Genomic DNA, 27,343 nt, shown 5'->3' with positions numbered 1-27,343 from the left:
AATAAACATGTTAAACTACTACTAAACTTTTAAGACAGCCAGACGACGAATTATAGTGAAAGTATTTTCTTCTCTGGGGTGATTCTCTTGGTGTTCAACTGTCGATGTAATTACCAGAAAAACAACAATTGAGACTGAAAGGGCAAAACATTGATCATAAACGATAAAAATCAGGTATAATATACGACCTGAACCATGACCTTACCACTACAGGTACCATCTTCATTAACCAACGTTAAAAATAACAAAAAACCAGTTAATAAATAACAAAAAGGCACAATACCGTGACTGGAACGATACACAAATAACCCGCACATAAAAGAGAGAAGCTTACGACGACGTTTCGGTCCGACTTGGACCATTGACAAAGTCACACAGTGTGACTTTGTCAATGGTCCAAGTCGGACCGAAACGTCGTCGTAAGCTTCTCTCTTTTATGTGCGGGTTATTTGTGTAAAAAACCAGTTACCTGGATGTAAGTGGCCTCATGTGGGAGGTGTTCGGGTTAAGGGAGGGTAATAGTATAGGCTAGTGTACACATTAGTGATGAATTTAACAAAGAATTCTGCGTTAGAAGCTCATTAACAACTTTTGGGATACAGGAGATACAGCTCAACAATAATAATATTTCTACCAGTACATGTACAAGGTATACAGACCATAGCTGACATCAGTGACATATTACTATACAGAAAGCCCCTTGTCCTCAGGATGCGACCCACACCAGTCAACTAACACCCAGGTACCTGGTTACTGCTAGGTGAACAGTGACAGTAGGTGTAAGGTGACTAACACCCAGGCACCTACCTACTGCTAGGTGAACAGTGACAGCAGGTTTAAGGTGACTAACACCCAGGTACCTACCTACTGCTAGGTGAGCAGAGACAGCAAATGCCTTAATTAAAGAAACACGCCCCAGTGTTTCCACCCGTACCAGGGATCGAACCATATATCATCATGTTGCAGGTGTACAAGATGGTGGACATCAGTGTGTTGAGGGACTCAATAGTGGGCGCCACAACCAATTTTTTACTGCCAATATTACGTCTGCTGTTGCTGACTGTCTTACCGGAGGCTGGCAAAGATCTCTTCGAGATAAATGGACCTCTGGCTGCTGACTATGACTTTATAATAGGTAAGATTATTGCTTTTGTTGACTAATTATTCTCTTTTTAATATTGATTAGATTGTTGTTTGGGTATTTTTGTTTATTCTTCTCTTCTTATTATTATTAAACAGGACAGAACTTGACACAATTCAATTCAATTCAATTCAAAGTTTATTCTCTATAAGGATTACAATGTTGAGTTTACAGAAATTTGGTTATTGTGTGGTTTACATGTATTGTGTGGTTTACATGTAGTAAAATTGTGATTGCAGAGTGTACCACTAGAACGCTTAGCATGGCTAGGCATTTCGGGCATACTTAGTTTTATTCTTAATTGTAAAATATTACAAATTATGAGGTAAGTTGGTATTATGGCTAAGTGACTAAATACTAGTTTGTGAGTTTAGCAATGTGAATGTTTTGTTTTGGCACAGTATATAGTTTCAGTATTGGAGTATCACAGGATTCATTATTTTAAGATTGAGATTAATATTTCTATTTATGGTCAAATGAGTGAGTGAGTGTAAGTGTGAACCACCAGGTGGTATTCGTATAGTTAGTTGATGGGGTGTATCAGGGAGATAAGATATTTTCTAATGGTAGTTTTGAAGGTGATGAATGTGTCTGCAGTTCTAGAGTTCTCAGGTAGGGTATTCCAGATTTTAGGGCCTTTGACATACATTGAATTTTTGTAAAGGTTTAGTCGGACACGGGGAATGTCGTAGAGATGTTTGTGTCTGGTGTTATGCCTGTGGGTTCTGTCACAACTATCAAGAAAGCGTTTTAGGTCAAGGTTGATATTAGAGTTTAAGGCCCTGTAGATGTAGATTGCACAGTAGTAAGTGTGGATGTACTGAACTGGGAGTAAGTTTAGGTCTATGAAGAGTGGATCAAACAGTAAGGAACTAAGTGACACAGTGGATCAAACAGGACATAACTTGACACAGTGGATCAAACAGTTTACCTGGAGTTTACCTGGAGAGAGTTTCGGGGGTCAACGCCCCCGCGGCCCGGTCTGTGACCAGGCCTCCTGGTGGATCAGCGCCTGATCAACCAGGCTGTTGCTGCTGGCTGCACGCAAACCAACGTACGAGCCACAGCCCGGCTGATCAGGAACTGCCTTTAGGTGCTTGTCCAGTGCCAGCTTGAAGACTGCCAGGGGTCTGTTGGTAATCCCCCTTATGTGTGCTGGGAGGCAGTTGAACAGTCTCGGGCCCCTGACACTTATTGTATGGTCTCTTAACGTGCTAGTGACACCCCTGCTTTTCATTGGGGGGATGGTGCATCGTCTGCCAAGTCTTTTGCTTTCGTAGTGAGTGATTTTCGTGTGCAAGTTCGGTACTAGTCCCTCTAGGATTTTCCAGGTGTATATAATCATGTATCTCTCCCTCCTGCGTTCCAGGGAATACAGGTTTAGAAACCTCAAGCGCTCCCAGTAATTGAGGTGTTTTATCTCCGTTATGCGCGCCGTGAAAGTTCTCTGTACATTTTCTAGGTCGGCAATTTCACCTGCCTTGAAAGGTGCTGTTAGAGTGCAGCAATATTCCAGCCTAGATAGAACAAGTGACCTGAAGAGTGTCATCATGGGCTTGGCCTCCCTAGTTTTGAAGGTTCTCATTATCCATCCTGTCATTTTTCTAGCAGATGCGATTGATACAATGTTATGGTCCTTGAAGGTGAGATCCTCCGACATAATCACTCCCAGGTCTTTGACGTTGGTGTTTCGCTCTATTTTGTGGCCAGAATTTGTTTTGTACTCTGATGAAGATTTAATTTCCTCATGTTTACCATATCTGAGTAATTGAAATTTCTCATCGTTGAACTTCATATTGTTTTCTGCAGCCCACTGAAAGATTTGGTTGATGTCCGCCTGGAGCCTTGCAGTGTCTGCAATGGAAGACACTGTCATGCAGATTCGGGTGTCATCTGCAAAGGAAGACACGGTGCTGTGGCTGACATCCTTGTCTATGTCGGATATGAGGATGAGGAACAAGATGGGAGCTAGTACTGTGCCTTGTGGAACAGAGCTTTTCACCGTAGCTGCCTCGGACTTTACTCTGTTGACGACTACTCTCTGTGTTCTGTTAGTGAGGAAATTATAGATCCATCGACCAACTTTTCCTGTTATTCCTTTAGCGCGCATTTTGTGCGCTATTACGCCATGGTCACACTTGTCGAAGGCTTTTGCAAAGTCTGTATATATTACATCTGCATTCTTTTTGTCTTCTAGTGCATTTAGGACCTTGTCGTAGTGATCCAGTAGTTGAGACAGACAGGAGCGACCTGTTCTAAACCCATGTTGCCCTGGGTTGTGTAACTGATGGGTTTCTAGATGGGTGGTGATCTTGCTTCTTAGGACCCTTTCAAAGATTTTTATGATATGGGATGTTAGTGCTATTGGTCTGTAGTTCTTTGCTGTTGCTTTACTGCCCCCTTTGTGGAGTGGGGCTATGTCTGTTGTTTTTAGTAACTGAGGGACGACCCCCGTGTCCATGCTCCCTCTCCATAGGATGGAAAAGGCTCGTGATAGGGGCTTCTTGCAGTTCTTGATGAACACAGAGTTCCATGAGTCTGGCCCTGGGGCAGAGTGCATGGGCATGTCATTTATCGCCTGTTCGAAGTCATTTGGCGTCAGGATAACATCGGATAGGCTTGTGTTAATCAAATTTTGTGGCTCTCTCATAAAAAATTCATTTTGATCTTCGACTCTCAGTCTGGTTAGCGGCTTGCTAAAAACTGAGTCATATTGGGACTTGAGTAGCTCACTCATTTCCTTGCTGTCATCTGTGTAGGACCCATCTTGTTTAAGTAGGGGCCCAATACTGGACGTTGTTCTCGATTTTGATTTGGCATAGGAGAAGAAATACTTTGGGTTTCTTTCGATTTCATTTATGGCTTTTAGTTCTTCCCGCGATTCCTGACTCCTAAAGGATTCTTTTAGCTTAAGTTCGATGCTTGCTATTTCTCTGACCAGTGTCTCCCTGCGCATTTCTGATATATTGACCTCTTTTAGCCGCTCTGTTATTCTTTTCCGTCGCCTGTAAAGGGAGCGCCTGTCTCTTTCTATTTTACATCTACTCCTCCTTTTTCTTAGAGGAATAAGCCTTGTGCATACATCGAGTGCCACCGAGTTAATCTGTTCTAGGCATAAGTTTGGGTCTGTGTTGCTTAGTATATCTTCCCAGCTTATATCGGTTAGGACTTGGTTTACTTGGTCCCACTTTATGTTTTTGTTATTGAAGTTGAATTTGGTGAATGCTCCCTAATGCTCCTGAATGCTCCAGTAAGGAACTAAGTGACACAGTGGATCAAACAGGACAGAACTTGACACAGTGGATCAAACAGTAAGGAACTAAGTGACACAGTGGATCAAACAGGACAGAACTTGAAACAGTGGATCAAACAGGACGGAACTTGACACAGTGGATCAAACAGGAAGGAACTTGACACAGTGGATCAAACAGTAAGGAACTAAGTGACACAGTGGATCAAACAGTAAGGAACTTGACACAGTGGATCAAACAGGACGGAACTTGACACAGTGACTCAAAAAGGAGGAACATGGCACACTGGATCAAACAAGAAGGAACTTGACACAGTGGATCAATTAGACACATGTGCAACTCTTGGGTATCTTTATTGAGGAAACGTTTCGCCACACAGTGGCTTCATCAGTCCATACAAAGGAGAATCTTGAAGAACAGGAGGAGAATGAGGTAATCAGTCCCTCAACCTTGAGTCGATGTGGTCAGTCCATCAATCTTGAATAGAATACGGCATACGTGCGGAGAAGGAGCTTATAAACCGTTGGTAGGAGAGGTGTAGCAGTCGTAGGTGGTGTCACATTTGTTGAGGTTGAGGGACTGATTACCTCATTCTCCTCCTGTTCTTCAAGATTCTCCTTTGTATGGACTGATGAAGCCACTGTGTGGCGAAACGTTTCCTCAATAAAGATACCCAAGAGTTGCACATGTGTCTAATTTATCAACGTGTCGGTTCTCTGAACCATTCATCTACAAACAGTGGATCAAACAGGACAGAACTTGACACAGTGGCTCAAAAAGGAAGGAACTTGACACAGTGGATCAAACAGGAAGGAACTTGACACATTAGATCAAACAAGAAAGAAATTAACACAGTGGATCAAACAAGGATGAACTTGACACAGTGGATCAAACAAGGAGGAACCTGACACAGTGGATCAAACAAGGAGGAACCTGACACAGTGGATCAAACAAGGAGGAACCTGACACAGTGGATCAAACAAAGAGGAACTTTACACAGTGGATCAAACAAAGAGGAACTTTACTGCCTCCCAGCACACATAAGGGGGATTACCAACAGACCCCTGGCAGTCTTCAAGCTGGCACTGGACAAGCACCTAAAGTCAGTTCCGGATCAGCCGGGCTGTGGCTCGTATGTTGGTTTGCGTGCAGCCAGCAGCAACAGCCTGGTTGATCAGGCTCTGATCCACCAGGAGGCCTGGTCTCAGACCGGGCCGCGGGGGCGTTGACCCCCGGAACTCTCTCCAGGTAAACTCCAGGTAAACAGTGGATCAAACAAGGAGGAACCTGACACAGTGGATCAAACAAAGAGGAACTTTACACAGTGGATCAAACAAGGAGGAACCTGACACAGTGGATCAGACAAAGAGGAACTTGACACAGTGGATCAAACAAGGAGGAACCTGAAACAGTGGATCAAACAAGGAGGAACTTGACTCAGTGATCAAACAAGGAGGAACCTGACACAGTGGATCAAACAAGGAGGAACTTGATACAGTGATCAAACAAGGAGGAACCTGACACAGTGGATCAAACAAGGAGGAACTTGACACAGTGATCAAACAAGGAGGAACTTGACACAGTGGATCAAACAAGGAGGAATTTGACACAGTGATCAAACAAGGAGGAACTTGAGACAGTGGATCAAACAAGGAGGAACTTGACACAGTGATCAAACAAGGAGGAACTTGACACAGTGGATCAAACAAGGAGGAACCTGACACAGTGGATCAAACAAGGAGGAACTTGACACAGTGATCAAACAAGGAGGAACTTGACACAGTGGATCAAACAAGGAGGGACTTGACACAGTGATCAAACAAGAAGGAACCTGACACAGTGGATCAAAAAAGGAGGAACCTGACACAGTGGATCAAACAAGGAGGAACCTGACACAGTGGATCAAACAAGGAGGAACCTGACACAGTGGATCAAACAAGGAGGAACTTGACACAGTGGATCAAACAAGGAGGAACTTGACACAGTGATCAAACAAGAAGGAACCTGACACAGTGGATCAAACAAGGAGGAACCTGACACAGTGGATCAAACAAGGAGGAACCTGACACAGTGGATCAAACAAGGAGGAACCTGACACAGTGGATCAAACAAGGAGGAACCTGACACAGTGGATCAAAGAAGGAGGAACCTGACACAGTGGATCAAACAAGGAGGAACCTGACACAGTGGATCAAACAAGGAGGAACCTGACACAGTGGATCAAACAAGGAGGAACCTGACACAGTGGATCAAACAAGGAGGAACCTGACACAGTGGATCAAACAAGGAGGAACCTGACACAGTGGATCAAACAAGGAGGAACCTGACACAGTGGATCAAACAAGGAGGAACCTGACACAGTGGATCAAACAAGGAGGAACCTGACACAGTGGATCAAACAAGGAGGAACCTGACACAGTGGATCAAACAAGGAGGAACCTGACACAGTGGATCAAACAAAGAGGAACTTTACACAGTGGATCAAACAAAGAGGAACTTTACTGCCTCCCAGCACACATAAGGGGGATTACCAACAGACCCCTGGCAGTCTTCAAGCTGGCACTGGACAAGCACCTAAAGTCAGTTCCGGATCAGCCGGGCTGTGGCTCGTATGTTGGTTTGCGTGCAGCCAGCAGCAACAGCCTGGTTGATCAGGCTCTGATCCACCAGGAGGCCTGGTCTCAGACCGGGCCGCGGGGGCGTTGACCCCCGGAACTCTCTCCAGGTAAACTCCAGGTAAACAGTGGATCAAACAAGGAGGAACCTGACACAGTGGATCAAACAAAGAGAAACTTTACACAGTGGATCAAACAAGGAGGAACCTGACACAGTGGATCAGACAAAGAGGAACTTGACACAGTGGATCAAACAAGGAGGAACCTGAAACAGTGGATCAAACAAGGAGGAACTTGACTCAGTGATCAAACAAGGAGGAACCTGACACAGTGGATCAAACAAGGAGGAACTTGATACAGTGATCAAACAAGGAGGAACCTGACACAGTGGATCAAACAAGGAGGAACTTGACACAGTGATCAAACAAGGAGGAACTTGACACAGTGGATCAAACAAGGAGGAATTTGACACAGTGATCAAACAAGGAGGAACTTGAGACAGTGGATCAAACAAGGAGGAACTTGACACAGTGATCAAACAAGGAGGAACTTGACACAGTGGATCAAACAAGGAGGAACATGACACAGTGGATCAAACAAGGAGGAACTTGACACAGTGATCAAACAAGGAGGAACTTGACACAGTGGATCAAACAAGGAGGGACTTGACACAGTGATCAAACAAGAAGGAACCTGACACAGTGGATCAAAAAAGGAGGAACCTGACACAGTGGATCAAACAAGGAGGAACCTGACACAGTGGATCAAACAAGGAGGAACCTGACACAGTGGATCAAACAAGGAGGAACTTGACACAGTGGATCAAACAAGGAGGAACTTGACACAGTGATCAAACAAGAAGGAACCTGACACAGTGGATCAAACAAGGAGGAACCTGACACAGTGGATCAAACAAGGAGGAACCTGACACAGTGGATCAAACAAGGAGGAACCTGACACAGTGGATCAAACAAGGAGGAACCTGACACAGTGGATCAAAGAAGGAGGAACCTGACACAGTGGATCAAACAAGGAGGAACCTGACACAGTGGATCAAACAAGGAGGAACCTGACACAGTGGATCAAACAAGGAGGAACCTGACACAGTGGATCAAACAAGGAGGAACCTGACACAGTGGATCAAACAAGGAGGAACCTGACACAGTGGATCAAACAAGGAGGAACCTGACACAGTGGATCAAACAAGGAGGAACCTGACACAGTGGATCAAACAAGGAGGAACCTGACACAGTGGATCAAACAAGGAGGAACCTGACACAGTGGATCAAACAAGGAGGAACCTGACACAGTGGATCAAACAAGGAGGAACCTGACACAGTGGATCAAACAAGGAGGAACCTGACACAGTGGATCAAACAAGGAGGAACCTGACACAGTGGATCAAACAAGGAGGAACCTGACACAGTGGATCAAACAAGGAGGAACCTGACACAGTGGATCAAACAAGGAGGAACCTGACACAGTGGATCAAACAAGGAGGAACCTGACACAGTGGATCAAACAAGGAGGAACCTGACACAGTGGTTCAAACAAGGAGGAACCTGACACAGTGGATCAAACAAGGAGGAACCTGACACAGTGGATCAAACAAGGAGGAACCTGACACAGTGGATCAAACAAGGAGGAACCTGACACAGTGGATCAAACAAGGAGGAACCTGACACAGTGGATCAAACAAGGAGGAACCTGACACAGTGGATCAAACAAGGAGGAACCTGACACAGTGGATCAAACAAGGAGGAACCTGACACAGTGGATCAAACAAGGAGGAACCTGACACAGTGGATCAAACAAGGAGGAACCTGACACAGTGGATCAAACAAGGAGGAACCTGACACAGTGGATCAAACAAGGAGGAACCTGACACAGTGGATCAAACAAGGAGGAACCTGACACAGTGGATCAAACAAGGACTGCCATTAGTGTTCGTTTTCATTCACGTCTGTTCAAACTTCCTTCATAGTAGACCAGACCCAGCACCAACAGCCTGGTTGATCAAGCCAGTAAGCAGAAGACCTGGTCTGGGATCGGGCCGAGGGGGCGACGACCCGTCACTCCAGTTAATACTAATAAAAACTAATAATACAAAGCTTTCAAAACATAAAAATCGCTGAAGACATATTAAAAAGAATGAATATTCTATTTAAACCATCGTATAATTTAAAACTATCATATAAAATGTATGTTTTGTTAATATTTCCCATAGGAAATAATGTAAATCCAATTAAACCATTCCAGACACCCTAAAATATTAACAAAAAATACATTTTATAGATAATAAAAATAGTCTTGCATACTTTTTTGGGTTATCCCAGGTTCTCTACACATATGCTGCTATGTATGATAATTCTATGTAACTGTATTTGTGTATACCTGGATAAACTTACTAGAAAAGGCAGGACTAAATTCGAGGGTCCACTGTATATGCGAGTCGAGGGTAAACTAAAGCAAAATGTCGAAGAATAAGTTAACTAGAAGGTTATTATATATACGCCTAGAACTGTGTACTATATATAAGATCTTAAGAATTATTCTTTGGTGGTGAAAATGTTGGTTAATGACCCATTAACCAATCATTAACATTGTCAGGAGAGATGTGAGTAAATTATTCATGTAAATAAGCCAGATATTCTGATGACAGTGGCTTTACTGGGTTATCCTGGATTACTACTAACCCTCCGGACTAATAATCAGAATTAAAATATTTTTTCAACCTCGCTCAAGATAAACACAAGGTGAAAATAATACTTATAGGAAATAAAAACTTAGTGAAACCATTTAAAATCCATGAGATGCCTGGAAATAGAAGTATGTCTGACAGCTTTCACTCTGGACCTAGCTAGTCTCTGGTCTCTAACCTAGTGAGGTACTCACGACCTAGCTAGTCTCTGGTCTCTAACCTAGTGAGGTACTCACGACCTAGCTAGCCTCTGGTCTCTAACCTAGTGAGGTACTCACGACCTAGCTAGTCTCTGGTCTCTAACCTAGTGAGGTACTCACGACCTAGCTAGTCTCTGGTCTCTAACCTAGTGAGGTACTCACGACCTAGCTAGCCTCTGGTCTCTAACCTAGTGAGGTACTCACGACCTAGCTAGCCTCTAGTATCTAACCTAGTGAGGTACTCACGACCTAGCTAGCCTCTGGTCTCTACCCTAGTGAGGTACTCACGACCTAGCTAGTCTCTGGTCTCTAACCTAGTGAGGTACTCACGACCTAGCTAGTCTCTGGTCTCTACCCTAGTGAGGTACTCACGACCTAGCTAGCCTCTAGTATCTAACCTAGTGAGGTACTCACGACCTAGCTAGTCTCTTGTCTCTAACCTAGTGAGGTACTCACGACCTAGCTAGCCTCTGGTCTCTAACCTAGTGAGGTACTCACGACCTAGCTAGTCTCTGGTCTCTAACCTAGTGAGGTACTCACGACCTAGCTAGCCTCTGGTCTCTAACCTAGTGAGGTACTCACGACCTAGCTAGCCTCTAGTATCTAACCTAGTGAGGTACTCACGACCTAGCTAGCCTCTGGTCTCTACCCTAGTGAGGTACTCACGACCTAGCTAGTCTCTGGTCTCTAACCTAGTGAGGTACTCACGACCTAGCTAGACTCTGGTCTCTAACCTAGTGAGGTACTCACGACCTAGCTAGTCTCTGGTCTCTACCCTAGTGAGGTACTCACGACCTAGCTAGCCTCTAGTATCAAACCTAGTGAGGTACTCACGACCTAGCTAGCCTCTGGTCTCTAACCTAGTGAGGTACTCACGACCTAGCTAGCCTCTGGTCTCTAACCTAGTGAGGTACTCACGACCTAGCTAGCCTCTAGTATCTAACCTAGTGAGGTACTCACGACCTAGCTAGTCTCTGGTCTCTAACCTTGTGAGGTACTCACGACCTAGCTAGTCTCTAGTCTCTAACCTAGTGAGGTACTCACGACCTAGCTAGTCTCTGGTCTCTAACCTAGTGAGGTACTCACGACCTAGCTAGCCTCTGGTCTCTAACCTAGTGAGGTACTCACGACCTAGCTAGCCTCTAGTATCTAACCTAGTGAGGTACTCACGACCTAGCTAGTCTCTGGTCTCTAACCTTGTGAGGTACTCACGACCTAGCTAGTCTCTAGTCTCTAACCTAGTGAGGTACTCACGACCTAGCTAGTCTCTGGTCTCTAACCTAGTGAGGTACTCACGACCTAGCTAGTCTCTGGTCTCTAACCTAGTGAAGTACTCACGACCTAGCTAGTCTCTGGTCTCTAACCTAGTGAGGTACTCACGACCTAGCTAGCCTCTGGTCTCTAACCTAGTGAGGTACTCACGACCTAGCTAACCTCTAGTATCTAACCTAGTGAGGTACTCACGACCTAGCTAGTCTCTGGTCTCTAACCTAGTGAGGTACTCACGACCTAGCTAGCCTCTAGTATCTAACCTAGTGAGGTACTCACGACCTAGCTAGTCTCTGGTCTCTAACCTAGTGAAGTACTCACGACCTAGCTAGCCTCTAGTATCTAACCTAGTGAGGTACTCACGACCTAGCTAGCCTCTAGTATCTAACCTAGTGAGGTACTCACGACCTGCCTAGCCTCTAGTATCTAACCTAGTGAGGTACTCACAACCTAGCTAGCCTCTAGTATCTAACCTAGTGAGGTACACACGACCTGCCTAGCCTCTAGTATCTAACCTAGAGAGGTACTCACAACCTAGCTAGCCTCTAGTATCTAACCTAGTGAGGTACACACGACCTACCTAGCCTCTAGTTGGTTGGTTGATCAGGCTCTGATCCACCAGGAGGCCTGGTCACAGACTGGGCCGCGGGGGCGTCGACCCCCGGAACTCTCTCAGGTAAACTCCAGGTAGTATCTAACCTAGTGAGGTACACACGACCTACCTAGCCTCTAGTATCTAACCTAGTGAGGTACAACCTAGCTAGCCTCTAGTATCTAACCTAGTGAGGTACACACGACCTACCTAGCCTCTAGTATCTAACCTAGTGAGGTACACACGACTTACCTAGCCTCTAGTATCTAACCTAGTGAGGTACTCACAACCTAGCTAGCCTCTAGTATCTAACCTAGTGAGGTACTCACGACCTGCCTAGCCTCTAGTATCTAACCTAGTGAGGTACACACGTCCTACCTAGCCTCTAGTATCTAACCTAGTGAGGTACACACGACCTACCTAGCCTCTAGTATCTAACCTAGTGAGGTACTCACGACTGTGGGTCGTAAATAAATAAAATCAGAGAAAAGCCTCACATTTACTACCAGAACTGTCACTTGATGTGTTGCTGGGTGTGTGACCTAATTAACGTCTGCATAAATAAATTATTATTGACTGTAAATAGTTCGTTAGCATTATAACTTAAGCTATCAAAACTTTGTGGCCCAGTACCTAGATCCATTATGTGCCTCTAATGTTGAGGTATAGTTCCTGGACCCATTATGTTCCTCTGTAATCTTTTGACTACTGCCCATAAGATGGGTATGGGGTGCATAATAAATATATTAAACTAACCCAGTATACTTCCCACAGTGGGTGGAGCTAACTCAATATACTTCCCCACAGTGGGTGGACTAACCCAATATACTTCCCCACAGTGGGTGGAACTAACCCAATATACTTTCCCACAGTGGGTGGGCTAACCCAATATACTTCCCCACAGTGGGTGGACTAACTAACCCAATATACTTCCCCACAGTGGGTGGACTAACTAACCATATATACTTGCCCACAGTGGGTGGAGGAGCAGCAGGATGTGTGATGGCTGCCAGACTCTCTGAAGTACCACACTGGAGGATACTCTTACTGGAGGCAGGTCCTCCTCCACCCTTGGAGACCAACATACCAAGCTTCACTCCCATAGCTTACATACCAAGGTACTCCTTGGACTGGGGGTACAGAACGGTACCACAGAAATATGCCTCCCAAAACTTTATTAATAAGGTATGATGTCCTGTTTGATTCATAATTAACTTTATTTAAGCACAGGTACACATAATTACAATTATCATACATAGTGTAAATTACCCACTAGAATAATACTAAGAAAAGTCAGTGACTTATTTCTACTGGTGTTAGATTTACCACTGTATATACACTGAGAGACACATCTCAGTGTATATACACTGAGAGACACATCTCAGTGTATATACACTAAGAGACACATCTCAGTGTATATACACTAAGAGACACATCTCAGTGTATATACACTGACATACACATCTCAGTGTATATACACTGAGAGACATGAACCTCCCAGTGTATATACACTGAGAGACATGAACCTCCCAGTGTATATACACTGAGAGACATGAACCTCCCAGTGTATATACACTGAGAGACACTGTAAATTGACACGACAGATATAAATATGTCATGGTACGACCTCTGAACTGTGTCAAGTTTTAACACCTGGTATACCGTATAAATACCTGCACCTGGCTGACCTTGTACCCACACTTATTGTAACATATCTGCAGAAACTGGTAGAAACAACTTTTATCGCTTGATCCATTATAATGGTATACTATCCTAGTTCAATATTATCCATTATAATGGTATACTATCCTAGTTCAGTATTATCCATTATAATGGTATACTATCCTAGTTCAATATTATCCATTATAATGGTATACTATCCTAGTTCAATATTATCCATTTATTTATTTACTTATTTATTTATTTATTTACAATTTGAGCACACATACAGAGGTACAAAAAATACAGATAAGAGCAGCATGCCAAAGCCACTTGTACTATGCATAGCATTACGGGCTGGCTTAAAATTAACTTAAGATTAACTAAGCAATGATGAAATCAGTGATAAAACATTAATGTAAACAGATTACTATAAAGATGATCGACACCATGCCTAACCCTTCTAGGGTAGGGTAGGTGCCTGAGCCCGAGCCTTTAGCTCATAAGACTGTCATTCCCATTTGTCCCCTTGGGGCGGGGATGGCAGACCAGAGAGGCCTAGCTTGTGGCTAGGCCTGGGGACAGTTGGTCCCAAAGATGAGGAGGTACTTGTGACTCCTCCCATGGGAGACTTAGGTCTCAGACACTCCCTAAAGAGGGAGCCAAGGCCGGGCCACCACTTGGAAAAGGCCCGGGCCGGGAGAATACCGGCTAATCTTTAACTAACTAAGATGATCGACACCATGCCTAACCCTTCTAGGGTAGAATAGGTGCCTGAGCCCGAGCCTTTAGCTCATAAGATTGTCATTCCCATTTGTCCCCTTGGGGCGGGGATGGCAGACCAGAGAGGCCTAGCTTGTGGCTAGGCCTGGGGACAGTTGGTCCCAAAGATGAGGAGGTACTTGTGCCTCCTCCCATGGGAGACTTAGGTCTCAGACACTCCCTCAAGAGGGAGCCAAGGCCGGGCCACCACTTGGAAAAGGCCCGGGCCGGGAGAATACCGGGTAATCTTTAATAATAATAAGCACAAGATAATAAAGTTAGTTTGGGGTTTAGGTTTAACATTTATGATATAATTGTGAGAAACATTTAAGATATACAATTTATAAGGTTCAGTTATTCAGTATTTATTTGGTTTTGGGTGAGTAAGTGATCTTTGAGAAGAGACTTGAATTTATAAACAGGTAGTGTTTCTTTTATATTTACAGGTAATGAATTCCAGATTTTAGGGCCTTTTATGTGCATTGAGTTTTTGCATAGTGTGAGATGGACACGAGGAACATCAAAGAGTGATCTGTGCCTTGTGTTATGGTCATGTGTTCTGTTGAGGTTGGCAAGGAGATGTTTGAGGGGAGGGTTAATATCAGAGTTAAGTGTTCTATGTATGTAATAAGTGCAATAATAAGTATGGATGTTTTGTATGGTGAGTAGGTTGAGTGTTTTGAATATTGGTGGAGTGTGCTGCCTGTAGTGGGAATTTGTTATCATTCTAACTGCAGCCTTTTGTTGGGTAATTAGTGGTCTGAGATGGTTAATTGTTGTTGAGCCCCATGCACAAATTCCATAGGTGAGATAGGGGTAAATAAGAGAGTGATAGAGGGCCAGGAGTGCTGACTGTGGAACATAGTACCGTATCTTCGATAGTATGCCTACAGTCTTGGAAATTTTCTTAGAAATTTGTTGTATATGTTTACCTGGAGAGAGTTCCGGGGGTCAACGCCCCCGCGGCCCGGTCTGTGACCAGGCCTCCTGGTGGATCAGAGCCTGATCAACCAGGCTGTTGCTGCTGGCTACACGCAAACCAACGTACGAGCCACAGCCCGGCTGATCCGGAACTGACTTTAGGTGCTTGTCCAGTGCCAGCTTGAAGACTGCCAGGGGTCTGTTGGTAATCCCCCTTATGTGTGCTGGGAGGCAGTTGAACAGTCTCGGGCCCCTGACACTTATTGTATGGTCTCTTAGCGTGCTAGTGACACCACTGCTTTTCATTGGGGGGGATGGTGCATCGTCTGCCAAGTCTTTGTGTATGAAATTTGAGTCTATTATCAAGGTGGATTCCTAAGAATTTTCCCTGTTAGCTTTGTGATAGGTGATCCGTTTATCGTAATGTTAAGAGGGACATCTGTAGCTCTGTTACCAAACTGAATGAAGTAGGATTTGTCAATGTTTAGTGTAAGTTTGTTAGTCCTCATCCAGGTAGATATTTTCTGTAATTCGGTATTTACAGTATTGGCTAGCGTGACTGGGCTCGTGTGAGAGAAGACGTATGTAGTGTCATCTGCAAAAAGTGTGGGTTTGAGTAATTGCGAAGCATTTGGTAGGTCATTTATGTATAGGAGAAAGAGAAGAGGGCCAAGGACACTTCCCTGTGGGATACCAACTGTAATTGGTTGTGCGGAAGAGTTTGCCCCATTTGCGTACACATATTGGCTTCTGTTGCTGAGGTAAGACTTGAGGTAGTTGAGGGAGTGCCCTCTTATACCATAGTGTGACAATTTTACGTGGAGCAAGTCATGGTCAACTGTATCAAAAGCTTTACGTAAGTCAATGAAGATCCCCAGTGGGACTTCTTTTTTCTCTATTGCAGTGTATATATGTTCTAGCATGTGTATAATAGCATCATTAGTATTTTTATTAGGCCTGAATCCAAATTGGCAGGGGTTGAGTATGTTTTGGGAGATGAGGTAGGAGTAGATTCGTTTATGAATTAATTTTTCGAAGATTTTTGAGAGAGGGTGTAAGTTGGATATTGGCCTATAGTTATTCAACTCTGTTTGGTCTCCTCCTTTATGGATCGGGGTGACCCTTGCTATTTTGAGTACTGTAGGGAAGGTGGAGGATTCAATGGATTTGTTAAAGAGTGTTGCAATGATTGGTGATAGCACTTGTGACAGTTTTTTGTATATAAAGGGTGGTAAGGTATTTAAATCTCCTGCCTTGTTTTTCAGTGCGTTGATAATAAGGGAGACTTCGTATGGGTTAGTCGGAGCTAGGAACAGTGTGTTCGGGTAGTTGCCGGTGAGGTAGTCATTTGGTGGGGTATCTGAGCTTGGGATTTTATTGGCAAGGTTTTGTCCTATAGTGGAGAAGAAATCATTGAGTCTGTTTGCTGTTTCTGTTGGTGGGAGTTGGGGTTCATCTGATTTTGCTAATTTTATTTCGCTATTTCGTTACATCTTTTTTGTTCCCAGAATTTCTGATAGGGTATACTATCCTAGTTCAATATTATCCATTATAATGGTATACTATACTAGTTCAATATTATCCATTATAAGGTATACTATCCTAGTTCAATATTATCCATTATAATGGTATACTATCCTAGTTCAATATTATCCATTATAAGGTATACTATCCTAGTTCAATATTATCCATAATAAGGTATACTATACTAGTTCAATATTATCCATTATAATGGTATACTATACTAGTTCAATATTATCCATTATAATAGTATACTATCCTAGTTCAATATTATCCATTATAATGGTATACTATACTAGTTCAATATTATCCATTATAAGGTATACTATCCTAGTTCAATATTATCCATTATAATGGTATACTATCCTAGTTCAATATTATCCATTATAATGGTATACTATACTAGTTCAATATTATCCATTATAATGGTATACTATCCTAGTTCAATATTATCCATTATAATGGTATACTATACTAGTTCAATATTATCCATTATAATGGTATACTATACTAGTTCAATATTATCCATTATAATGGTATACTATACTAGTTCAATATTATCCATTATAATGGTATACTATACTAGTTCAATATTATGAGTATCAGTTAGCCATTATTATTTTATTATTATTAAAGATTCGCCAATACTTCCGGCCCGGGCCTTTTCCAAGTGGTGGCCCGGCCTTGACTCCCTCTTTAGGGAGTGTCTGAGACCTAAGTCTCCCATGGGAGGAGGTACAAGTACCTCCTCATCTTTGGGACCAAGTGTCCCCAGGCCTACCTCCTCATCTTTGGGACCAAGTGTCCCCAGGCCTACCTCATCTTTGGGACCAAGTGTCCCCAGGCCTACCTCCTCATCTTTGGGACCAAGTGTCCCCAGGCCTAGCTCCTCATCTTTGGGACCAAGTGTCCCCAGGCCTACCTCCTCATCTTTGGGACCAAGTGTCCCAAGGCCTAGCTCCTCATCTTTGGGACCAAGTGTCCCCAGGCCTACCTCCTCATCTTTGGGACCAAGTGTCCCCAGGCCTAGCTCCTCATCTTTGGGACCAAGTGTCCCCAGGCCTACCTCCTCATCTTTGGGACCAAGTGTCCCCAGGCCTACCTCCTCATCTTTGGGATCAAGTGTCCCCAGGCCTAGCCACAAGCTAGGCCTCTCTGGTCTGCCATCCAAGCCCCAAGGAGGCTAATGGGAATGACAGTCTTGTGAGCTACAAGCTCTGGCTCAGGCACCTATCCTACCCTAGAAGGGCTGGGCATGGTTTCGGTCAGTTATCCATTATAAGATATACTATGATGGTTTTTGTAAGGCTACAGCAACAACTGGGCTATTGAACTAGTTAGATAAGATTTTGTTGGGATTTTTAACCCCAAAGGGTTAGTCACCCAGGATAACATGGGACAAGGTGGACTAGTCACCCAGGGTAGGGAGTGTTAGCCACTCAGAATAACCCAGGGTAGGGAGTGTTAGCCACTCAGAATAACCCAGGGTAGGGAGTGTTAGCCACTCAGGATAACCCAGAGTAGGGAGTGTTAGCCACCCAGGATAACCCAGGGTAGGGAGTGTTAGTCACCCAGGATAACCCAGGGTAGGGAGTGTTAGTCACCCAGGATAACCCAGGGTAGGGAGTGTTAGCCACTCAGGATAACCCAGGGTAGGGAGTGTTAACCAGCCAGAATAACCCAGGGTAGGGAGTGTTAGCCACTCAGAATAACCCAGGGTAGGGAGTGTTAGTCACCCAGGATAACCCAGGGTAGGGAGTGTTAGCCACTCAGGATAACCCAGGGTAGGGAGTGTTAGCCACCCAGGATAACCCAGGGTAGGGAGTGTTAGCCACTCAGGATAACCCAAGGTAGGGAGTGTTAGCCACTCAGGATAACCCAGGGTAAGGAGTGTTAGTCACCCAGGATAACCCAGGGTAGGAAGGGTTAGCCAGCCAGGATAACCCAGAGTAGGAAGGGTTACCCAGCCAGGATAACCCAGGGTAGGGAGGGTTAGCCAGCCAGGATAACCCAGGGTAGGGAGTGTGTGATGAATGGTTTGAAAAACCGACAAGTTGAAGATTGAGACACTTATGCAGCATATGGGAATCTTTATTCAGGAAACGTTTCGCCACACAGTGGCTTCATCAGTCCAATACAAAGAGGAAGGCGTAAGGAGAGGAGGAGTATGAGGTAATCAGTCCCTCAGCCTGGAGTCGATGTGTTCAGTCCATCAATCTTGTAGAATGTACAGCATAGGGCCGTAGACGTGGCTTATATACTGCAGGGGTGGTAGCACTTGCAGACTCGATTGAGAAGGCCATTGGTGAAATGCCTATGATTTTAAACTGATGGAAGATAGAGGTATGGGTGTGTGTGGGAAACAAGCAGGTTGCAACACTAGGGTTGGAAACATTAAATGTATAAAAGGCATTCAGCATGAAGTTATAAATAAAGACAATAGAACAGGTCAGCAAACAAAGGGGGACAGCAGAGGGCAGCAAGGGACTAGCTCCCTTAAGGTTTACTATACTAATAGCAGGAGTGTTAGAAATAAGATAGATGAGCTAAGATTAATTGCAAGTGCAGGAAACATAGATATTATTGCTATAACAGAGACCTGGCTCAATCTGAAAGATAGAGAGATGCCCTCTGAATGTCACATACAAGGCTATAAGTTATTCCACACTGACAGGGTCAACAGGAAAGGTGGTGGAGTAGCGATGTATGTCAGAGACAATTTAAATTGTTGTGTTAGACAAGATATTAAATTAGAAGCGCCAGCCACTGAATCTGTTTGGTTACAGCTTCTCGAGGGCCGAGAAAAACTAATTTTGGGTGTGATTTACAGGGCCCCAAATCTTGATAGGGAGTGCAGTAAACTTCTATGGGACGAAATTCGTAAGGCATCTACATACGAAAATGTTGTGCTAATGGGAGATTTCAACTATAGACAGATTGACTGGAGCAATTTGACAGGAAATTTAGAGTCGGGTGACTTTCTTGATACGATCCAGGATTGTTTTTTAAAACAGTTTGTGACAGAGCCAACTAGGGGAAATAACCTCCTTGACTTGGTTCTTGCCAGTAGGGAAACACTAATTAATAATCTTGAGGTTAATGATGAGCTTGGGGAGAGTGATCACAAATCACTCAGTTTTAACATATCATGGAATTCCCCTAATAATGGCAATCAAGTCTCCGTCCCTGACTTTCGCTTGGCTGATTTCATAGGACTGAAAAATTACTTAGGTGGGCTGAACTGGAATGACCTGACTAGGGGTCAGGTAGGTGGTGATGGTTGCCGATATGATGCTTTCCAGGGCATAGTTCTAGCTGCTCAGTCAAATTATGTTCCAAATAGGGAAATCAGATCAAACAAAAATGATCCTAAATGGATGAACAATAGATTAAAATATCTGATTGGTCAAAAGAGAGGCATATATAGGCAAATCAAAAGAGGAGAGGGGCAATTAAGAAATCGATATATTCAGTTAAAGAGAGAAATAAAAAAGGGAATTAGAAAAGCAAAAAGAGATTATGAGGTTAAAGTTGCAAGAGAATCGAAGACTAACACAAAAGGATTCTTTCAGGTATACAGAAGTAAGATCAGGGACAAGATAGGCCCACTCAAAAGTTCCTCGGGTCAGCTCACTGACAGTGATAAGGAAATGTGTAGAATTTTTAACACATACTTCCTCTCAGTTTTTACACAGGAGGATACCAGCGATATTCCAGTAATGATAAATTATGTAGAACAGGACGATAATAAACTGTGCACGATTAGGGTCACAAGTGACATGGTCCTTAGGCAAATAGATAAATTAAAACCTAACAAATCCCCAGGCCCTGATGAACTGTATGCAAGGGTTCTAAAGGAATGTAAAGAGGAGCTTAGCACACCTTTGGCTAATCTTTTCAACATATCACTACAAACTGGCATGGTGCCAGATAAGTGGAAAATGGCAAATGTGATACCTATTTTCAAAACAGGTGACAGGTCCTTAGCTTCGAACTATAGACCAATAAGCCTAACCTCCATAGTGGGAAAATTTATGGAATCAATAATTGCCGAGGCAGTTCGTAGCCACCTTGAAAAGCATAAATTAATCAACGAATCTCAGCATGGTTTTACAAAGGGGCGTTCCTGCCTTACGAATTTATTAACTTTTTTCACTAAGGTATTTGAGGAGGTAGATCATGGTAATGAATATGATATTGTGTATATGGACTTCAGTAAGGCTTTTGACAGGGTCCCACATCAGAGACTATTGAGGAAAATTAAAGCACATGGAATAGGAGGAGAAATTTTTTCCTGGATAGAGGCATGGTTGACAAATAGGCAGCAGAGAGTTTGCATAAATGGGGAGAAATCAGAGTGGGGAAGCGTCACGAGCGGTGTTCCACAGGGGTCAGTGTTGGGCCCCCTGCTGTTCACAATCTACATAAACGACATAGATGAGGGCATAAAGAGCGACATCGGCAAGTTTGCCGATGACACCAAAATAGGCCGTCGAATTCATTCTGACGAGGACATTCGAGCACTCCAGGAAGATTTGAATAGACTGATGCAGTGGTCGGAGAAGTGGCAGATGCAGTTTAATATAGACAAATGCAAAGTTCTAAATGTTGGACAGGACAATAACCATGCCACATATAAACTAAATAATGTAGATCTTAATATTACGGATTGCGAAAAAGATTTAGGAGTTCTGGTTAGCAGTAATCTGAAACCAAGACAACAGTGCATAAGTGTTCGCAATAAAGCTAATAGAATCCTTGGCTTCATATCAAGAAGCATAAATAATAGGAGTCCTCAGGTTGTTCTTCAACTCTATACATCCTTGGTTAGGCCTCATTTAGATTATGCTGCACAGTTTTGGTCACCGTATTACAGAATGGATATAAATTCTCTGGAAAATGTACAAAGGAGGATGACAAAGATGATCCCATGTATCAGAAACCTTCCCTATGAGGATAGACTAAGGGCCCTGAAACTGCACTCTCTAGAAAGACGTAGAATCAGGGGGGATATGATTGAGGTTTATAAGTGGAAGACAGGAATAAATAAAGGGGATGTAAATAGTGTGCTGAAAATATCTAGCCTAGACAGGACTCGCAGCAATGGTTTTAAGTTGGAAAAATTCAGATTCAGGAGGGATATAGGAAAGTACTGGTTTGGTAATAGAGTTGTGGATGAGTGGAACAAACTCCCAAGTACCGTTATAGAGGCCAGAACGTTGTGTAGCTTTAAAAATAGGTTGGATAAATACATGAGTAGATGTGGGTGGGTGTGAGTTAGACCTGATAGCTTGTGCTAACAGGTCGGTTGCCGTGTTCCTCCCTTAACTCAATGTGACCTGACCTGACTAGGTTGGGTGCATTGGCTTAAGCCGGTAGGGACATGGACCTGCCTCGCATGGGCCAGTAGGCCTTCTGCAGTGTTCCTTCGTTCTTATGTTCTTATGAGACACTTATGCAGCATATGGGAATCTTTATTCAGGAAACGTTTCGCCACACAGTGGCTTCATCAGTCCAATACAAAGAGGAAGGCGTAAGGAGAGGAGGAGTATGAGGTAATCAGTCCCTCAGCCTGGAGTCGATGTGTTCAGTCCATCAATCTTGTAGAATGTACAGCATAGGGCCGTAGACGTGGCTTATATACTGTAGTGAGGTGACTTGAAGCAGACGGAGGCGGGATCATAGTGGTACCATCCACTAGTCGAAGTAGGTCTTTGTCCAAAGGTTGAACAAGCGTTGAAGAATTCTTTGTAAGAAGATCCCAGGAGTGTTTGTCACCCAGGATAACCCAGGGTAGGGAGGGTTAATAGCCCAGGATAACCCAGGGTAGGGAGGGTTAGTCACCCAGGATAACCTAGGGTAGGGAGGGTTAATAACCCAGGATAACCCAGGGTAGGGAGGGTTAGTCACCCAGGATAATCCAGGGTAGGGAGGGTTAATAACCCAGGATAACCCAGGGTAGGGAAGGTTAGTCACCCAGGGTAACCCAGGGTAGGGAAGGTTAATAACCCAGGATAACCCAGAGTAGGGAGGGTTAGTCACCCAGGATAACCCAGGATAGTCAGTGCATCATCAAGGACTGTCTGTCTTGACTTAAGAAATCGTAATGACACGATTGCAAATAAACCATACCCCCGGCCGGGATTGAACCCGCGGTCATAGAGTCTCAAAACTCCAGCCCGTCGCGCTAGCCACTAGACCAGCTAGCCACAATAAGATTCATCCAACTAGGTATATTTCTACACCATAGGAAGGTTAGCACAGGCACCTCTGTGACCACAAATGCAAGTTTTTACAGACGAATCTCCAGCTAGCGTGGCCGTGACGAACTCTAGCTCAAGTCCCTTCACTGCCGTCAACATGACTTAAGAAATCGTAATGACACGATTGCAAATAAACCATACCCCCGGGCTGGAGTTTTGAGACTCAATGACCGCGGGTTCAATCCCGGCCGGGGGTATGGTTTACTGTCTGTCTTATTTCCATTGTGGCCATTCAATCTTGTCCCCCAGGATGCCACCCACACCAGTCCACTAACACTCAAGTACAGTAAGTAAGTAAGTTTATTTGTTTATTTATTTATTTATTAATTTGAACATGATACAGAGAAGTACAAGGAATACAATTTTTAAAGTGCAGCATGCCAAAGCCACTTGTATGCAGAGCATTATGGGCAGACTTAAAATTAACTTAAGATTAACTAAGCAATGATATATTCAGTGGTACAAAAATTATTGTAAAACAGATAACAATTTAGTACAAATGAGTATTACAAAGACAGGTCATATGGTCATTTACTGTGTTGCTGTGTAATCAGTAGAATGGAGTATTATGTTAGGTAATGAAGTGAAATAGTAACAAAGTTTGTTTATTCAGGTATATACAAATACAGTTACATAGAATTATCATACATAGCAGCATATGTGTAGAGAACCTGGGATAACCCAAAACAGTCAGACAGAGTGACTTACTTCCATTGGGGTCCTTTTACTTCTAGGTGAACAGTGACAGCAGGTGTAAGATAACTAACACCCAGGTACTTACTTACTGCTAGGTGAACAGTGACAGCAAGTGTAAGGTAACTGACACCCAGGTACCTACTTATTTCTAGGTGAACAGTAACAGCAGGTTTTAGGAAACATGCTCAATGTTTCCACCCATGCTGGGGATTGAACCCTGGACACTCAGTAAGTGAGGCAAGTGTGCTGCCAACCATGCCATGGAACATTTGAATTTCCAAGTGAAATTCTATCCACATGATCAGCAAAAAGATTTTGACACTTGAACGAGAGCCTCAGTGCAAATAAATCTGACTTTCTTGTACCTGTACTTAAATTCAAATTCCTTTATTCTTTTATCTTGCAACACCGCAGGCGGCGAGGCAGCACCAGGGGCGGGTGTTGGGTGGTGGCTCCACGGTCAACTCTATGATATATGTGAGAGGTAACAGGAGGGACTTTGACCAGTGGGCAGCAGTGGGCAACCCAGGCTGGGACTACCTCAGCGTCCTCCCGTACTTCATTAAACAAGAGGATTATCGGGGGCCTGTCCGGGAAACTGGTAAGTTATAACCCGCGTATTACTTTCCAGTGTTCCACTGCACAAGCACCTAAAATCAGTACCTAACCAGCCGGGCTGTGGTTCATACTTTGGATTGCATGCGGCCAGTAGTAACAGCCTGGTTGATCAGGCCCTAATCCACCATGAGGCCTGGTCACAGACCAGACCATGGCGGCGTTGAACCCCAGAACTCTTTCCAAGTAAACTCCAGGCAGATTTATAGGTGCATTCTCTATCTGATTAGTGTCAGGCTGTTTTTATTTTATTGGGTTGCAGGAGTTGAGTCACACCTCCTGGACCAGCTTTGCTGGTTGTTACTAGGTCCACTCTCTCCCTGCTCCAATAGCCTTATCGTACCTCTTCTTAAAGCTATGTATGGATCTTACCTCCACTACTTCACTCTCCAGATTGTTCCTCTTCCTGATAACTCTGAGACTAAAGAAATACTTCCCAACATCCCTATGACTCATCAACTTCTAACTATGTCCCCTTCTTGTGTCCCATCACTGAAACTTTCTAACTCTGTCCACCTTGTTAATTCTTCTCAGTATTTTATACATTGTTATCATGTTCCCACCTATCTTCTAGTGTCATCAGGTTGATTTCCCTTAACTGCTCCATATTAGACATGTCCTTTAGCTCTGGAACTAGTCTTGTTGCAAACTTTTGCACTTTCTCCAATTTCATGATATGCTTGATCAGGTGTATTGTGTAGGTTCCATACTGGTGCTGCATACTCCAGTATGGGCCAGACATACATGGTGTATAGTGTTTTAGGTTTGCCAGGCACCTATATGCTGCAGGAGTTATCTGGTTGATGTGCACCTCAGGAGATTTGCTCTATATTATACTCAGCCCAGGATCCTTGAGTGAGGTTTGCAGTCTTTGGCCCCCTAGTCTATACTCTGCCTGTAGTCTTCTTTGACCTTCCTCAATCTTCATGACTTTTCACTTAGTGGGGGTCAAACTCCAGGAGCCATTTGTTGGACTAGGCTTGCAGCCTGTTCAGATTCCCTTGTAGTCTTACCTAATCCTCATCCACTTGAATTTTCTGCATTAACTTCACATTGTTTGCAAACATGGACACCTCTGAATCTATCCTTTCTGTCATGTCATTCACATAAATCAAAAACAGCACTGGCTCTAGGACTGACCCTTGGGGAATCCCACTAGTCACAGCCACCCACTCTGACACCTCACCACATACCATCACTCGTGGTTTCCTTCTTGTCAGGTATTCTCTGATCCATTCAGTGCCCTTCTTGTTATTCCTGCCTGCTCCTCTAGTTTTTGCACTAATCTCTTGTCCTGAACTATGTCGAAAACTTTCTTACAGTCCAAGAAAATCCAATCTACATACTCTCCTTTCTCTCTCTCATCTTACTTCTGTCACTTTGTCGTAAAACTCCAGTAGGTTTGTGACACAGGATTTTCCTTCCCTGAAACCGTGCTGGTTATCGTTTATAAGCTTGTTCCTTTCTAGGTGCTCCACCACTCTTCTGATAATCTTAGCTATGACTGCATATTATACATGTCATTGACACTGATCTGTAGCTTAATGCTGTCTGTTTGTCTCCTTTCTTAATGATTGGGACTACTTTTGCTGTCTTCCACACCATAAATAAATGCCTGTTTAGATAGCTGTGTTGAAGATTGTTATTAATGGCTCACACAGTACTTCTGCTCTCTCTCTCTCTCTCAGGAGCCATGGAGAGGTGTCCAGTCCCATTGCCTTTGTGGTATCTAGCTCACTTAGCAGCCTCTTCACCTCCTTCTTGGTTGTGTAGTGTGTCCAGCACTTGTTGGTGTTCCCTTCCATCCATGTATGTGTGTGTGCCCATGCACACACACACACACATTCACCTATATGTAGTTGCAGAGGTTGAGTCACTGCTAGTGTGTGTGTGTGTGTGTGTGTGTGTGTACTCACCTAACTGTACTCACCTAATTGTGGTTGCAGGGGTCGAGACTCAGCTACTGGACCTGCTTCTTCACTCTGTGTGTGTGTGTGCTTGTATGAGATGCATATACAGAAGTAGAGTGGCAGACACTAGCTATGTTCCTACCATGGATGCCAAGAGCAGTGGTGTCCTCACTAGTAACTGAATTTACCTATGATCAACTATTCCAGGCATCATCAAAATTATTTCTAAGGGTGAAGGATCGTTTATATACTTACATAATTACTGCTCTGTATTATGTTCACGAGGAGCCACAAGAGCTACATTAGCTATACAGCACCTGGGAAATTAAAAGTATAATAAGGTTTGATTCGAGGAAAGGAAGGTTAGTTTAGGTTACGGTAGGTAAGGTACGGTTTGTCAGGAACCAGGACAAGTGTTTCCGAACGCGGGTCTTAGTCATATGATGACCCACATCTGGAGCTTTTGGTCATCTGACCGAGGCCTTCCACTGGCTTACCTCTCCACCCCTTTAAAAGTTAACATTACCATACCAGTATTTTGGTGGTGGAAAGGAAGGATGGCTCCAATTCCTTGAATCAAGGCTGTGTGAGCATCAAGGCATCTCCTTGAAGGGAAAAATGAAGTTCAAAAGGGAGAAAAAGTTGATCCAGAGGAAGATATTTGCCATATTTAATTTTACAATACAATATTTGTACTCTATTTTGACAATAAAAGACTATCTTGTATTATACTATGTATGAATGTAATAAAATCACAGTGAACAGGTAATATCTCTATCATATATTAAGTGAGCAACAGAGGTAGGCCTAAAAAATACATATACAGTGGACCCCCGCATAACGATTACCTCCGAATGTGACCAATTATGTAAGTGTATTTATGTAAGTGCATTTGTATGTGTATGTTTGGGGGTCTGAAATGGACTAATCTACTTCACAATATTTCTTATGGGAACAAATTCGGTCAGTACTGGCACCTGATCATACTTCTGGAGTGAAAAAATATCGTTAACCGGGGGTCCACTGTACAGTACACACATTACTTACCTTAAAATATTTTCATCCTTAGCTTATGGTGAGTCATGAATATATTCATTGTAGGAAGTCTGAATAAATGAAGAATGACTGTAACTGACAACTGGTGCATTAGCGAAACTCCTTAAAGTGAAGTGCTGTAAAGCAGGGCCTGCCTGTATACAGGTTGGCCATCGCTAATCCAGCAATCAG

At 43.6% G+C, this 27,343-nt stretch overlaps 1 protein-coding gene across 6 annotated transcripts in view; it reads left to right on the top strand.

The window, feature by feature from the left end:
• Positions 1-942: 942 nt before the first annotated feature.
• The window catches only part of LOC128691878 (glucose dehydrogenase [FAD, quinone]), a 55,230-nt gene continuing 28,829 nt past the window's right edge, over positions 943-27,343 (top strand). Inside the window, exons 1-3 of one of the 6 annotated variants that reach the window (XM_070100878.1) lie at positions 943-1,135; positions 12,746-12,954; positions 24,006-24,192. In XM_070100878.1, coding sequence (XP_069956979.1) covers positions 958-1,135; positions 12,746-12,954; positions 24,006-24,192 — 574 coding nt within the window. In that variant the 5' untranslated portion in view covers positions 943-957. Of the gene's footprint in view, positions 1,136-12,745; positions 12,955-22,217; positions 22,339-22,908; positions 23,190-23,523; positions 23,669-24,005; positions 24,193-27,343 lie in introns of those variants that run through there. The other 5 variants (XM_070100879.1, XM_053780839.2, XM_053780838.2 and 2 more) reach the window with 5 other exon arrangements.

Source organism: Cherax quadricarinatus, chromosome 75 (assembly GCF_038502225.1).
Source record: "Cherax quadricarinatus isolate ZL_2023a chromosome 75, ASM3850222v1, whole genome shotgun sequence".
NCBI classification, from domain to species: domain Eukaryota; kingdom Metazoa; phylum Arthropoda; class Malacostraca; order Decapoda; family Parastacidae; genus Cherax; species Cherax quadricarinatus.
This window is presented reverse-complemented; position numbering and strand designations above follow the sequence as displayed.